The sequence below is a fragment of the Schistocerca serialis genome, chromosome 11 (genome assembly GCF_023864345.2).
Source record: "Schistocerca serialis cubense isolate TAMUIC-IGC-003099 chromosome 11, iqSchSeri2.2, whole genome shotgun sequence".
In the NCBI taxonomy this organism is placed as follows: domain Eukaryota; kingdom Metazoa; phylum Arthropoda; class Insecta; order Orthoptera; family Acrididae; genus Schistocerca; species Schistocerca serialis.
In genome coordinates, this window is record NC_064648.1 from 167,984,215 (window position 1) to 167,999,716 (window position 15,502).

The 15,502-nt window shown below is 45.9% G+C and overlaps 1 protein-coding gene across 1 annotated transcript in view; it reads right to left on the reverse strand.

Moving 5' to 3' along the window:
* The window catches only part of LOC126426595 (tyrosine-protein phosphatase non-receptor type 11-like), a 284,162-nt gene that overhangs the window by 37,047 nt on the left and 231,613 nt on the right, over nt 1–15,502 (reverse strand). Inside the window, exons 8-10 of the mRNA XM_050088489.1 lie at nt 8,263–8,410; nt 2,609–2,688; nt 397–549 (exon numbers count right to left, since the gene is read on the reverse strand). Coding sequence (XP_049944446.1) covers nt 397–549; nt 2,609–2,688; nt 8,263–8,410 — 381 coding nt within the window. The remainder of the gene's footprint in view (nt 1–396; nt 550–2,608; nt 2,689–8,262; nt 8,411–15,502) is intronic.

The window sequence follows — 15,502 nt, forward strand, 5'->3', positions numbered from 1 at the left end:
GACCTGAGAAGGAGAGGAACGTGTGGAAGGAACCGAGAAGGAGAAGGGACAAGACGATAGGACACGCGTCAGGGTGTCTGGGAGCTGTAGAAGATAATAACTGTAGGGGAAGAGAGAGATTGGAATACACACAGCAAACAAACTGAGGACGTAGGTTCCAGGTGCTACTCTGAGATGAAGAGGTCGGCACAGTAGAGGAATTTGTGGCGGGTCGCATCAAACCAGTCACACGAATGACAAAACAAACGCACACAGAGGGGGAAGAGGGAAAGGGAGAGAGGAATCGGTGAGGGATGGACGAGCTCACACACAATTTATTATTTAAATCGGCAATATTTTGTACGGGTCAGTTCTCTGGACTCGAGTCGCCACAGCGAGTGGCCGAGCGGTGCGCACCTTGCCGCGCTCCACCTCCTTGGTCGTCATGACGATGACGCGCGTGTTCTCCTGCCAGACCATCTCCCAGAAGTCGCCTGTCGTGGCCGGCAGGCAGCCCTGCGTCGCGATGTAGCACCGCCCGCACCCCGAGTCGCCCGCCTCGTCGTCCGGCTGCAACAGGTTCGCCGGGCTGCAGCGACTGGAACTCTCCGACCGAGTAAATGACGTCTGCACACCCACACGTGCACACTTTTTGACCGGACGGACGTACCGTACAGTCACGACAGGAAAGAGAGGTCCTTTAAGTATTTCGGGAAGCAATTATAAATGCTAACAGTAGCTCGTTTATTCTGAAATAGCAGAAAATCCGTAACAATGTGGCTACCACACCCGCACAGATTGTCCCAGTCCGGTGCTCTCCCTCACACAATCTTCACTTCACGCCTTCGGCCCATTCCCCTCCCCCCCCCCCCCCCCCCTTCAAATCGTCAGTAATGCCAAAACTCTCTGACACTGGAATAGCACTCCAGTTTTGTACTTAATGGGGAAATCCTGCCCGTATCTCAGGTGTAGGTGACCAATTCATCTGACGGAATTACATTTTCCCGGAGATGTACGAGTCTCGATTTCACCTTCAATAAGAATAGAAGCTCGAGTAACGAATTAGAATTTGTGCTGTGGCGAGGACTCGAAGGACTCGAACCCGGACAGGCCGTGGCATTTCACCGCAGTTTGAAAGTAAAAGAATTTGATAAGCAAAAAGAATTTTGGTGAATTGTGTCAGGAAAAGTGGCTAGTGGATCAGCCACGGCTCTTAATGGCAATTTGAACATTATTGTATCACAGTTAAAAAGCAGATTTGAGTGTATGCATAATGTAAAGCATTCCTTAAAAATTATTTTCCTGGAATTTCTAAATTCTGCTTCTGATGAGGAGATTCACAATGCAGTAGTAATTCTCTAAAATTAGTATGAGGAGGATTAACCCAATGAATTCCCAGACCAGGTTAAAAAAACCCTCATTAACATCTATAGTTGACTAAGTAAAATTATTAATATTAGAGAATTCAATATTATCTTCTAGCATTCCAAGTTTATGCACAGTATTTTACCTGTCTAACTATTCCTGCTACTGTTTCTCCTAAGCGAGGCTCATTTTCAAAGCTCAAATCTAATAAACAACTACCTGCGGAATTCTGTGACACAGACAGACTTTGTGAACTCGGCCTCCTCAGTATCAAAAGTGAAAGCGCTAGATCGGCTGATGTCAGTGAAACAGTCAGCAGTTTTGCATCGAAGAAAGCACACCGCACTGTTAGTTTCACTGGAGATCAAAGTGAGTACAATGAGTTTTTGTAAGTACATTGAGCAACAGATGCCTATGCTTATTGATACTGAGCCTCAATCACTATAATGTATTTAATTTTAATAACATACACCAATACCAATAATTTTGTTTAATACTTTGAAAATAGTGATCAATAATCCCTTTGCTTATGTTACATGCAATTATACAACACATTGCATTAAATTTCTATTTCACCCACAGTAATTAAAATTATCTTAGTTACTGCCACGTTATATATTTTATTCTAAGGAGCCTGGATTTTTATTTTTGCATGTGGATCCGTATCGCATATGGTAAGCCTGTAGATTCAGTGCAATGCTGAAACAAACAGATTTACATATGAAAAGAAGAGGTGAAAGGTACCATCATATGACTCAATAGACCGACGAGAACAAAAGTGTGGTAGCAACGAGAGAATAGCATGAGACAGAAAGGAAAGTCAGTGGAGGCATAGAAGCGGGGAAGGAGTGTGACAGAGAAAAGCGAAATTAAAGAAGTAATGAGGCAGGGAGAGAACAGAAATAAACAAGAGCAAGAGGGTGAGGCGAGGGGGGTGTGTGTGTGTGTGTGTGTGTGTGTGTGTGTGTGTGTGTGTGTGTGTGTATGTGTGTGTGTGTGTGTATGTAGAGAGAGAGAGAGAGAGAGAGAGAGAGAGAGAGAGAGAGAGAGAGGGAGGAAGGAAGGAGAATGAATAAATAATGAGGAAGATAAAGGGTACATCATAAGAAACATTTTGGGAAAAAGATGCAAATACAGAGAATTGAAAATAATTGAAGATTGGTGGAGCAGCCAACAGAAGGAAGCTCTGTGTGGTTTGTGGGTCTTCATATTCCTCCCACAAAATCCTGATGCGAAGCTCCACAACAGGTGGCTGCCATCTTACCCGAATGTAGTTGGCGTTGATGTACTCAGATCCGGGGACACTCGGATCGACGTCCCTCAGCTTCACCCGCGTGTGGTCAACTGCCGGGAGGAGAAAGACACTCATTACACTACTTTATTTACACTAACTGAACCCTCCATCAGTTCTTTGTGACTATTCATGATCTATGGAACAAGTATTAATGTCATGTAAGGTAAAGGTGGTGTTACCACTATACTGAAACTGAAATAATTTTACAATATTGTCTGTTATGTGGTAACATGAACCTCAGGAAGCCCATACTCTGTGTTACAACAGTTGTGGAATACATTGCATCATTTCAGTTTATGCCTTGTCGCTTTATCACATGGAAGATATTATAATAAATTGGTTAAGGCTAGAATGAGATTCGTAACACAAGATATAAGAACATTTTGCCTCTTATTAATGTATACTGGGTGGTCCATTGATAGTGACCGGGCCAAATATCTCGCGAAATACGCATCAAATGTAAAAAGTACAAAGAACGAAACTCGTCTAGCTTGAAGGGGGGAAACCAGATGGCGCTAGAGTTGGCCCGCTAGATGGCGCTGCCATACCTCAAACGTATCTGAACTGCGTTTTTCTAAATAGGAAACCCCATTTTTTATTACATATCCATGTAGCACGTAAATAAATATGAATGTTTTAATTGGACCACTTTTTTCGCTTTCTGATAGATGGCGCTGTAATAGTCACAAACGTATAAGTATGTGTTTTCACATAACATTCCGCCAGTGTGGATGGTATTTGCTTCGTGATACATTACCCGTGTTAAAATGGACTGTTTACCAATTGCGGAAAAGGTCGATATCGTGTTGATGTATGGCTATTGTGATCAAAATGCCCAACGGGCGTGTGCTATGTATGCTGCTCGGTATCCTGGACGACACCATCCAAGTGTCCGGACCGTTCGCCGGATAGTTACGTTATTTAAGGAAACAGGAAGTGTTCAGCCGCGTGTGAAACGTCAACCACGGCCTGCAACAAATGATGATGCCCAAGTAGGTGTTTTAGCTGCTGTCGCGGCTAATCTGCACACCAGTAGCAGACAAATTGCGTGAGAATCGGGAATCTCGAAAACGTCGGTGTTGAGAATGCTACATCAGCATCGATTGCACCCTTACCATATTTCTATGCACCAGCAATTGCATGGTGACGACTTTGAACGTCATGTACAGTTCTGCCACTGGGTACAAGAGAAATTACGGGAGAATGACAGATTTTTTTGCACTCATTCTATTTAGCGACGAAGCGTCATTGACCAACAGCGGTAACGTAAACCGGCGTAATACGCACTATTGGTCAACGGAAAATCCACGACGGCTGCGACAAGTGGAACACCAGCGACCTCGGCGGGTTAATTTATGTTGCGGTATTATGGGAGGAAGGATAATTGGCCCCCCATTTTATCGATGGCAATCTAAATCGTGCTATATATGCAGATTTCCTACGTAATGTTCTACCGATGTTACTACAAGACGTTTCACTGCATGACAGAATGGCGATGTACTTCCAACATGATGGATGTCCGGCACATAGCTCACATGCGGTTGAAGCGGTATTGAATAGCATATTTCGTGACAGGTGGATTGGTCGTCGAAGCACCATACCGTGGCCCGCACGTTCACCGGATGTGACGTCCCCGGATTTCTTTCTGTGGGGAAAGTTGAAGGATATTTGCTATCATGATCCACCGGTAACGCCTGACAACATGCGTCAGCTCATTGTCAATGCATGTGCGAACGTTACGGAAGGCGAACTACTCGCTGTTGAGAGGAATGTCGTTACACGTATTGCCAAATGCATTGAGGTTCGCGGACATCATCTTGAGCATTTATTGCATTAATGTGGTTTTTACAGGTAATCACGCTGTAACAGCATGCGTTCTCAGAAATGGTAAGTTCACAAAGGTACATGTATCACATTGGAAACAGCAAAATAAAATGTTCAAGCATACCTATGTTCCATATTTTAATTTAAGAAACCTACCTGTTACCAACTGTTCATCTAAAATTGTGAACTATATGTTTGTGACTATTACAGCCCCATCTATCACAAAGCGGAAAAAGTGGTCCAACTAAAACATTCAAATTTCTTTACGTACTAGACGAATATGTAATAAAAATAGGGGTTGCTATTTTAAAAAAACGCTGTTAATATCCGTTTGACCTATGGCAGCCCCATCTAGTGGGCCAACCATAGCGCTATCTGGTTTCCCCCTTGAAGCTAGACAAGTTTCGTTCTTTGTAGTTTTTTCGATTGACGCTTATTTCGTGAGATATTTGGCCCGGTCACGGTCAATGGACCAGCCTGTATATTTAGTTAGTTGTAGATGTTGGTCACTGTAAGATAGCTAAAATAAATGATTTACTAATAGACTTGTAATACTAGTTTGTTATGTCTTCATATATACGAGGTGTGATCAAAAAGTAAAGGGAATTTTTATTTTTCCTACAGAATCTTTATTTCTGAATCATCAACTTGGTCCCCTTTAGAGTAATCATGCTCGGATATAATAACATGTGCCAGCACTTTTTTTTAATCTTGAAAGGACTTCTCGAACTCGCTTTTCATTATGGTGTTCAGTTCCTTCTGGGATCCGGTTTTGTTTCCCTTCCCCAAATCAGTGGTGGGAAATTGACATCCATTGGAGGGTTCCCTTCAGCCTCGGAAATAGAAAGAATTTGCAGGGGGCCATATCTGGCCAATATGGTGGTTGACGCAATATAATAGCTTTGTTTTCTATCAAAAAAAAAAAAAATCATGATGAAGCATTGAGGTATGAGTGGGACCATTAGTGCAATGTAATTCCCACGAGTGGTTTTGCCACAGTTCTGGTCGTTTTCTTTGGATAGCTTCACGCAAGCGGCACACAACTCGCATGCAGTATTCGTTACCGATCGTATGACCGTAAGGTAGGAACGTGTGATGCACTGTCCCATTGTAATAGAAGAAAACGGTGAGAATAACCTTCACACACGGTCGAACTTGTCGAAATTTTTTCAGTCTCGGCTCTTCAGGCAGTTCGCACTGGGACGACCGGGCCTCAGTTTCGACATCGTACCGACACACCTTCGTTTCATCAACAGTTATCGCCCCTTCAGAAGTTCTGGACTGTCGTAAGACTCCACTGCACAATTCCTGAGTGATGTCCGATTCATTCAACGATCCTGAAACAAACTTTGCTCGTGCCCAAAACAGGCGAAAAACTGCTCGGCACGAGTCGGGAGGATACTCCGACAACATCACTAACCTCTCCGACAGCGATTTTCCGGGACCATTTTTTGTACTTTTTCCACACTGTCACCTGTAACTGATGCGCTAGGGCGTCCGGAGCGGTTCCCGTCTCGAACGTCTTCCCGATCCTCTCTCAAATGTTTGTGCCACTCGTAAACTCTTGCCACACTCGTACGAGATTCGCCGAAAGCCACAGTCGACATTCCGAATGCAGTGCTTCGTTTTATTCCATTTTTCACACGGAACTTTACGCAAATCTTTCGATGTGCATTTTTCGAAAGACACGGTTTGCCGGGTATTCAAAAACATGCGTAACCTTTTCCACTGCCTACAATAAATTAAGTATTAAAAACAGCTGAAAATGAAAACGTACATCAGGTACATGTGTACCAACAAGATGGTGAGTTTTGACGTCGTTTCCTTGTTTACGAGGGTACCCATGCGAGGGTCACTAGAACTGATTAGTCAGAAGTTTGACGAGAAGACCACTGAACTTTTTAGGCATGTCGTGACTTCCACGTATTTTCTTTTTAATGGAGAATACTACGAACAAACGGAGGGAGTCGCCATGGGTAGCCCACTCTCACCGGTGGTAGCGAATTTGTACATGGAGAACTTCGAGGAGGAAGCCCTGTCGTCGTCCGTATGGAAACCTACTCGCTTTTTCCGTTACGTGGACGACACGTGCGTCATCTGGCCACATGGTACGGATAAACTCCTTGACTTCCTCACACATCTAAACTCCATACACCCCAACATCAAATTCACTATGGAGACTGAAACGGAGGGTAAATTACCTTTCCTTGACGTCTTGGTCAAGAGAAGGGCTGACGGCACCCTAGGTCATGGGGTGTATCGGAAGACTACGCACACTGATCTGCATTTGCACGCAGACAGCTGCCACCACCCTTCACAGAGGAATGGGGTGCTTAAAACTGTAGTACATAGGGCGCGCACTATCTCTGACGCAGAGAGTCTACCCCAGGGATTGAAACATCTGAGAACTGTATTTCGAAAAAATGGGTACTCAGAGTGGCAGATTCAACGTGCTCTCCGCCCAACCACTGCAGCACAACCTGTTGAGATGGTTGAAGTCACGAGGGAGGTGACAGGCACTGCGTTTATTCCGTATACAGGCGCACTCTCGGGGAAAATCGCCCGCATTCTGAAGAAACACCGGGTCGGAACTGTGTTTTGTCCTCCAAATAAAACTCGTGCACTGGTGGGGAGTGCCAAAGATGACCTCGGTTTGAGGAAGGCTGGCGTGTACCAGATTCCGTGTCAATGTGGCAAGTCGTATATTGGTCAGACGATGCGTACCGTCGAGGATCGATGCCGTGAACACCAGAGGCACACTCGACTGACATATCCGAGCAAGTCGGCGGTCGCTGAACACTGTTTGTCGGAAAATCACGCCATGGAATAGGAACGCACGAGGATTCTGGTAGAGACGTCGAGATACTGGGACAGCGTTGTTAGAGAGGCCATCGAAATTCGCACCGATGACGACCTCATAAACCGTGACTGTGGCTATAATCTTAGCGAGGCTCGGGAACCGGCGATCGGGTTAATCGAGAGTGAATCGAGCAAACGTATAGTTGTGACGACCACGGCGGACAGAGCCGTCACTCCGACGTCATCTCAGACGCCGTCGCAATCTGTTGCACCGCGCGACCGTGGCGCGGGGCGCGGACGGCGGGGCGAGCGCGCCGCGGGCGGAGGGTATTTAAATCGGCCGCCGCCGCGACCCAACCCAGTTCCCCCTGAGCAGCCATAGCGTACGTATCTCCGTGCCGGTACGTTCACAGGAGCTCAGTCCGTCAGTTCACCTGATGGCGACGTGTATGATCGCCGAAATATTGTGCCCGTTGGACACTATAGACCGGCAGCATACCCGTGGATATTTTTTTTAAGATAAAAAAAAGTTTGAAAACTGGATATGTAATTCCCACGGAATTGAAAAATTGCTATTACTTTTAGATCACATGTCGTGCAACGGCAGCTGCACACGAACAATTCAGTACATTACAGGCTCGTACAGTAATTCAACGTGCGGCTGTGAAACTCTTAATACGGCACTGGTTGTACCAGTTCGCCCGTAAAATCAGGTCTCGAAATTGAAACAGTTTATAACATGCAACAGAAATTTGTTAAAAATAAATGGAAAGCGACACACAAATGTAGTCTTAGAATTAATTTACGTCTAAGAATGTGAGAGCTATTTACCGAACATCGAAGTCGATTATTAACATTATCTTGTTCTAAATAGCACGTGATATACTGACCCTCGGTGACACATTTTGTGTTAGTTTTCCGAATGAAATTAAGTGCTAAGTGAAGACGTTCTTGCAAAAGTCGAGTAACAAGTAGTGCCGGAACGCAGGGGCGCTACTCACAAGGCAGGATGTTCTTGTAGCGGTTCTTGTTGCGGTTCTCCGGCTTCTGGCCCTCCTTGCGGGAGAAGAGGTGCTTGCACTCCTGCTGCTGCAGCGACTCGAACTCCTCCCAGAAGCCCGCCTTGCCCGTCGACTGCCCGTTCTCCTTCTGCAACACACGCCGCAGCTTTACGAAAAAATTTATTTTGTTTCTGTTTTTGATTCCTATTACTTTGTGCAACAAACGTATAAATGAAAAAAGGTTCACTCCCCCAGTTTCGAGATGCACAGTATCGAAATATTAAGTTAAACAGACAAATGAAAGAAAACTCTGTCTGCCCAGTCCGCCGCTTTTCACTAACAGTATTCCCCTTTCGATTCTAATATTCTGAAACTCCGCCCACAAATCGTCTTTTAGTCGAGGATCATTCCACTACTCGGGTACATCTACATCTATACTCCGCGAGCCACCTTACGGTGTGTGGCGGAGGGTACTTATTGTACCACTATCTGATCCCCCCTTCCCTGTTCCATTCACGAATTGTGCGTGGAAAGAACGACTGCTTGTAAGTCTCCGTATTTGCTCTAATTTCTCGGATCTTTTCGTTGTGATCATTACGCGAGATATATGTGGGCGGTAGTAATATGTTGCCCATCTCTTCCCGGAATGTGCTCTCTCGTAATTTCGATAATAAACCTCTCCGTATTGCGTAACGCCTTTCTTGAAGTGTCCGCCACTGGAGCTTGTTCAGCATCTCCGTAACGCTCTCGCGCTGACTAAATGTCCCCATGACGAATCGCGCTGCTTTTCGCTGGATCATGTCTATCTCTTCTATCAATCCAACCTGGTAAGGGTCCCATACTGATGAGCAATACTCAAGAATCGGACGAACAAGCGTTTTGTAAGCTACTTCTTTCGTCGATGAGTCACATTTTCTTAGAATTCTTCCTATGAATCTCAACCTGGTATTAAGAACAGTCAGTGCTAAAGTGTGAAACTGAGGTTTAAGAATTGTATTTTTAGTGTCAATTTGCTTGTTTTTGAGGCCAACAAGTAGACAGAGACATGTTATGTAGACACTGGCAGCAGATTAGCTACTTTCGATTTTTATTGTAAACTACGAACAAACTGTCACACTTTAGTTTCGTCCTTGTACGATGTCACATCCTCCCGTTTTTAATCTACTGAAGCAAATGGAGCACTGTAATTGAATGACGCTGCACTCTGTAACGTACTCCAAGACTAGGGACGGCGGCAGTCCGTAATACGGCCGGCGTGCAGCGGTAACGGCGAGGAACTGACGTACGGGCGGTACGGGGCAGCGCCCGCACACCGCACGTACGCACGTACTGCCCGACTGGTAACCCCACGCGGTAACAGCTACGTGACCGTCTCGGCAGTGCCGCCCGGTTCTTGTGCCACGTGTTTTGTTGCTCGTGTCTCTCGGCACTGGTATTAAAATAACACTGACTGCTCTTCCCATTTTCTACAACAGCCCAATATTTGAAAGCAGCAGGAACTTTACGAACAAAACTTACATTACGAGAAGAAAAGTTGCCACTCACAAGGGAACCTCCCCATCGCACCCCCCCTCAGATTTAGTTGTAAGTTCGCACAGGGATAGGCCTTGAAAAACTGAACACAGATCAATCGACGAAACAGGAAGAAGTTGTGTGGAACTATGAGAAAAATAAACAAAATATACAAACTGAGTAGTCCATGCGCAAGACATGCAACATCAAGGACAACATGGTCTAAGTAGCGCCGTGGTCCCGTGGTTAGAGTGAGCAGCTATGGAACGCGAGGTCTTTAGTTCGAGTCTTCCCTCGACTGAAAATTTTACTTTATTTTTGCAAAGTTACGATCTGTCCGTTCATTCATTGACGTCTCTGTTCACTGTAATAAGTTTAGTGTCTGTGTTTTGCGACCGCACCGCAAAACCGTGCGATTAGTAGACGAAAGGACGTGCCTCTCCAATGGGAACCGAAAACATTTGATCGCAAGCTCATAGGTCAAACTATTCCTCCACAGGAAAACACGTCTGATATATTCTATACGACACTGGTGACGGCATGTGCGTCACATGACAGTAATATGTTGTCGACCCATCTAACTTGCACACTTGGCGAATGGGTAAAAAGATTCTTCTACCTTGCCCGATTTAGGTTTTCTTGTGGATGTGATAATCACTCCCAAAAAAGTGATGAAAACATAAGAGTTTGTCACATAAACTGCAACAAATGAATGCAACAATTTCACAGTCGCACAGTTTTCCCTGTGCTCTGTCAAAACATATGTTTTTTACGTTTTCAAATGTTTCCGTGTGTAGACCGTCAAATCCGGCATATGTCCAAGCAAATCTGAACATGTCCTGGAATTTTGGAGAGCGAAGTTGATTATGTGTTCTGCTTATTTTTTTTTTTTTTCATAGTTCCACACAACTTCTTCCTGTTTTCTCTATTGATCTGTGTTCAGTTTTTCAAGGCCTATCTCTGTGCCAACTTATAACTAAATCTGAGGGGGGTGCGATGGGGAGGTTTCCTTGTTAGCTATATGCTAACAAAGGAACCTCCCTATGCGAGGTCGCAGACAGGCACAACAAAAAGATTTTCACAGTTAAGCGGGTGTGTGTGTGTGTGGGGGGGGAGGGGGTTGGGAAGTAGCGGAAAACAAAAGGGGAGACAAATACCAACATTTATTAGTTGCTGTCCTCATCCATCCAGCCCCTTCCCTGCTCCCATTCGAGCAGTACACAGCTGTCATTCTACCCCCCCACCCCCTCCTCCTTTTCCGCTACTTCCCAACCCCCCCCCCCTCCCACCTCTCTCCCGCCATGCACCTAACCTGCAGCATTTCACTGTCCGCCACCACCACCATACAATCCCTCCCCCTGCCTGCTGCCAGCCTCCCCCCCACCCCATACCCCACGCACTGGTGCTGCAGCTCACACTGTGGTTTGAGTTGCCTGAGGCTGCCGCTGTGTGTGTGTGTGTGTGTGTGTGTGTGTGTGTGTGTGTGTGTGTCGTTGACAAAGGCCTTTTTTGTTGCGCCTATCTGTAACCTGCATCTCTGCTATATGGTGGGTAGCAACTCTCCTTCTCATAACATTGTTACCTTTCATCCTGGATTTTCCATTGCTCGATGAATTAAAGTTAGTCTTCCTTTAAAAAAAGAAAAATTATTTAAAAGCCAAAAATTTTAGCACTGCTGCTACGGCTAACTGACACTGGTAAGGCTCCGTATATGTGGCACAGAGGGAGTATATATAGAACTGTTGCCATCGAATATGCAGGGCTATTACAAATGATTGAAGCGATTTCATAAATTCACTGTAGCTCCATTCAGTGACATATGGTCACGACACACTACAGATACGTAGAAAAACTCATAAAGTTTTGTTCGGCTGAAGACGCGCTTCAGGTTTCTGCCGCCAGAGCGCTCGAGAGCGCAGTGAGACAAAATGGCGACAGGAGCCGAGAAAGCGTATGTCGTGCTTGAAATGCTCTCACATCAGTCAGTCATAACAGTGCAACGACACTTCAGGACGAAGTTCAACAAAGATTCACCAGCTGCTAACTCCATTCGGCGATGGTATGCGCAGTTTAAAGCTTCTGGATGCCTCTGTAAGGGGAAATCGACGGGTCGGCCTGCAGTGAGCGAAGAAACGGTTGAACGCGTGCGGGCAAGTTTCACGCGTAGCCCGCGGAAGTCGACGAATGAAGCAAGCAGGGAGCTAAACGTACCACAGCTGACGGTTTGGAAAATCTTACGGAAAAGGCTAAAGCAGAAGCCTCACCGTTTACAATTGCTACAAGCCCTGACACCCGATGACAAAGTCAAACACTTTGAATTTTCGGCGCGGTTGCAACAGCTCACGGAAGAGGATGCGTCCAGTGCGAAACTTCATCTTTCAACAGGATGGTGCTCCACCGCACTTCCATCGTGATGTTCGGCATTTCTTAAACAGGAGACTGGAAAACCGATGGATCGGCCGTGGTGGAGATCACGATCAGCAATTCGTGTCACGGCCTCCACGCTATCCCGACTTAACCCCATGTGATTTCTTTCTGTGGGGTTATGTGAAAGATTCAGTGTCTAAACCTCCTCTACCAAGAAACGTGCCAGAAATGCGAGCTCGCATCAACGATGCTTTCGAACTCATTGATGGGGACATGCTGTGCCAAGTGTGTGAGGAACTTGATTATCGGCTTGATGTCTGCCGAATCACTAAAGGGGCACATATCGAACATTTGTGAATGCCTAAAAAAACTTTTTGAGTTTTTGTATGTGTGTGCAAAGCATTGTGAAAACATCTCAAATAATAAAGTTATTGTAGAGCTCTGAAATCGCTTCAATCATTTGTAATAACCCTGTATATACGAGGTGTCAAAAAAAGGAAAGTATCGAATATTACCGGGCTCAGTAGCGTCTATCCGGACGAGAAAAATGAGTCGGCCGTCTGGGGTCCGGGTGTACAGACCCTCCGAGGTACGAGACGTTACCGGAGAGGGTGCGGGAGGTGTCCGTTTACGAGTACAAGCGCAGGTGTCGAGAATGTGCTCGGCTGCTTTCTGTACCACACACAGTATTCTACACACACTCATTACTCTGAACACAAGGTAGTGTACAGTCAGTCGTGTAGACCGAATTGTGCCGTATTGCTGTTTCAGTCTTAGCAATATTATGAAAGGACAGATTGGTACCCACCATATAATGGAGATATGTAGTCAAATTAAATCGGGTGATGCTGAGGGAATTAGATAAGGAAATGAGACACTTAAAGTAGTGAAGGAGTTTTGCTATTTAGGGAGTAAAATAACTGATGATGGTCGAAGTAGAGGGGATATAAAATGTAGGCTGGCAATGGCAAGGAAATCGTTTCTGAAGAAGAGAAATTTGTTAACGTCGAGTATAGATTTAAGTGTCAGGAAGTCGTTTCTGAAAGTATTTGTGTGGAGTGTAGCCATGTATGGAAGTGAAACATGGACGATAACTAGTTTGGACAAGAAGAGAATAGAAGCTTTCGAAATGTGGTGCTACAGAAGAATGCTGAAGATAAGGTGGGTAGATCACGTAACTAATGAGGAGGTATAGAATAGAATTGGGGAGAAGAGGATTTTGTGGCACAACTTGACTAGAAGAAGGGATCGGTTGGTAGGACATGTTCTGAGGCATCAAGGGATCACAAATTTAGCATTGGAGGGCAGCGTGGAGGGTAAAAATCGTAGGGGGTGACCAAGAGATGAATACACTAAGCAGATTCAGAAGGACGTAGGCTGCAGTAGGTACTGGGAGATGAAGAAGCTTGCACAGGATAGAGTAGCATGGAGAGCTGCATCAAACCAGTCTCAGGACTGAAGACCACGACAACAACAACAACATCGTTGTGTTGCAGACAGGCATAAGACTGCCAAACAATTGAATTACACACACACACACACACACACACACACACACACACACACACACACACAGTCTCTCTCTCTCTCTCTCTCATGCAGGCACAGCTCCCTTAGACGGCCAGCGAGACCAGACTCCCAGACAGCGAGTGGCTGCATACGAAGTGAGATGCAATGTGGGTGGAGGGGGTGAGGAGGAGAGGGAGAGGAGGTTAGGGGTGGGGGCTGCCAGTGGCCAGTGGGAGGAGACACGGACGAGTCGCAGAGGATGCAGGGCAGCTAGGTACAGTTGGGATTTTGGACAGAGGGCGGGGAATGTGTTGGGATGGAAGGGACAGAAAAGGAGAGAAGTAAAATGACTGCCGGTGCACCGGTGGGATGGGAGACCGCGTAGAGGGGGAAAGACGGCGGAGGGCAGTGACAGAGGTCGAGGCCACGTGCGGAGGATATACTGCAGGGAGAGTTCCCACCTGTGCAGTTCAGAAAAGCCGATGTCGGCAGCAAGGATCCGGGCGGTGCGGGCCGTCATTAAAATGGAGGTCGTCTCAAAGACGGCCGTCCGAGCGGGTGTCGCACCCGTGTAGAATGCACTACCGACATCGCTGCTTAACTCGCAGATCGCATGACTCGTTTTACAGGTAGCCCCGCTTCCGACCGGAGAGGACGTACGGGACAGGTTTTTCGGGGATACGAGCCGCGAGGCGAGGGTTCGAGAGCGGGGGTCGTGTGACTACAGACGAGGATATTTTGTGCGTTCGGTGAGAGGGTGGAATACCACTGTGGGAAGGATGGCGAGGTGGGTTACTCTGTGTGCCACTGTACAGTAAACCGCTCACACCTCTGTGCCGTCTCTACTTCCTACACAGACGTCGTCAGGTTACGCTCTGTCCTAATGTAATATAACACCACATAATTTTTTTTTCTCTGCTCCTACATATTTTGTAATGTTAACTACGAACGAGTATCGAGAAATATTATAAAGAGGATTCTAAAATTTTTCTTTTTTTAAAAATAAAATTTAAGGTAGCAAGGACAAAATAAAGGGAGCAAAATGTTATACACAGTCTGTTCACAAACCAGACTGCAGTTATACAAATGGTTCAAATGGCTCTGAGCACTATGGGACTCAACTGCTGAGGTCATTAGTCCCCTAGAACTTAGAACTAGTTAAACCTAACTAACCTAAGGACATCACAAACATCCATGCCCGAGGCAGGATTCGAACCTGCGACCGTAGCGGTCTTGCGGTTCCAGACTGCAGCGCCTTTAACCGCACGGCCACTTCGGCCGGCTCAGACTGCAGTTACACAAGTCGAATGACGGACGAGGGAACACTTGTCGCGAGAGGGGTGAAATGCGTTGTCTGATCTGTACATCGAGCAAAGCGGTAAAGGAAACGGAAGAAAAATCTAGGGAATGAATTAAAGTTCACAGAGAAGAAATACAAACTCGACGGTTTGCGACGACACTGTAATTCTGTCCGAGACGGCAAAGGACGCGGGAGAGCAGTGGAACAGAACGGATGGCATCTCGAAAAAGAGGCTAAAAGGTAAACATCGGTGAAAGTAAAACAGTGGTAATGCGGTGTAGTGGAATTAAGTCGGGTGATGCCGAGGGAATTAGATTAGGAAACGACACACTAAACGTAGCTCACGTATTTTGCAAAACAGCTGAGGACGGCAGACACAGCCGGCAGCAAGTACAGCACTTCTCAGAAAAGGAAATTTATCATCTTCAAATATAAATGTAAGTACTACGAACCTTTCTCTAAAGGTATTTGTCGAGAATGTAGGCCCGTACGAAACTCACGTGTGGACGATAAACGGCTCAGAGGAGAAGAGAATAGAAGCTTGTGGAATGT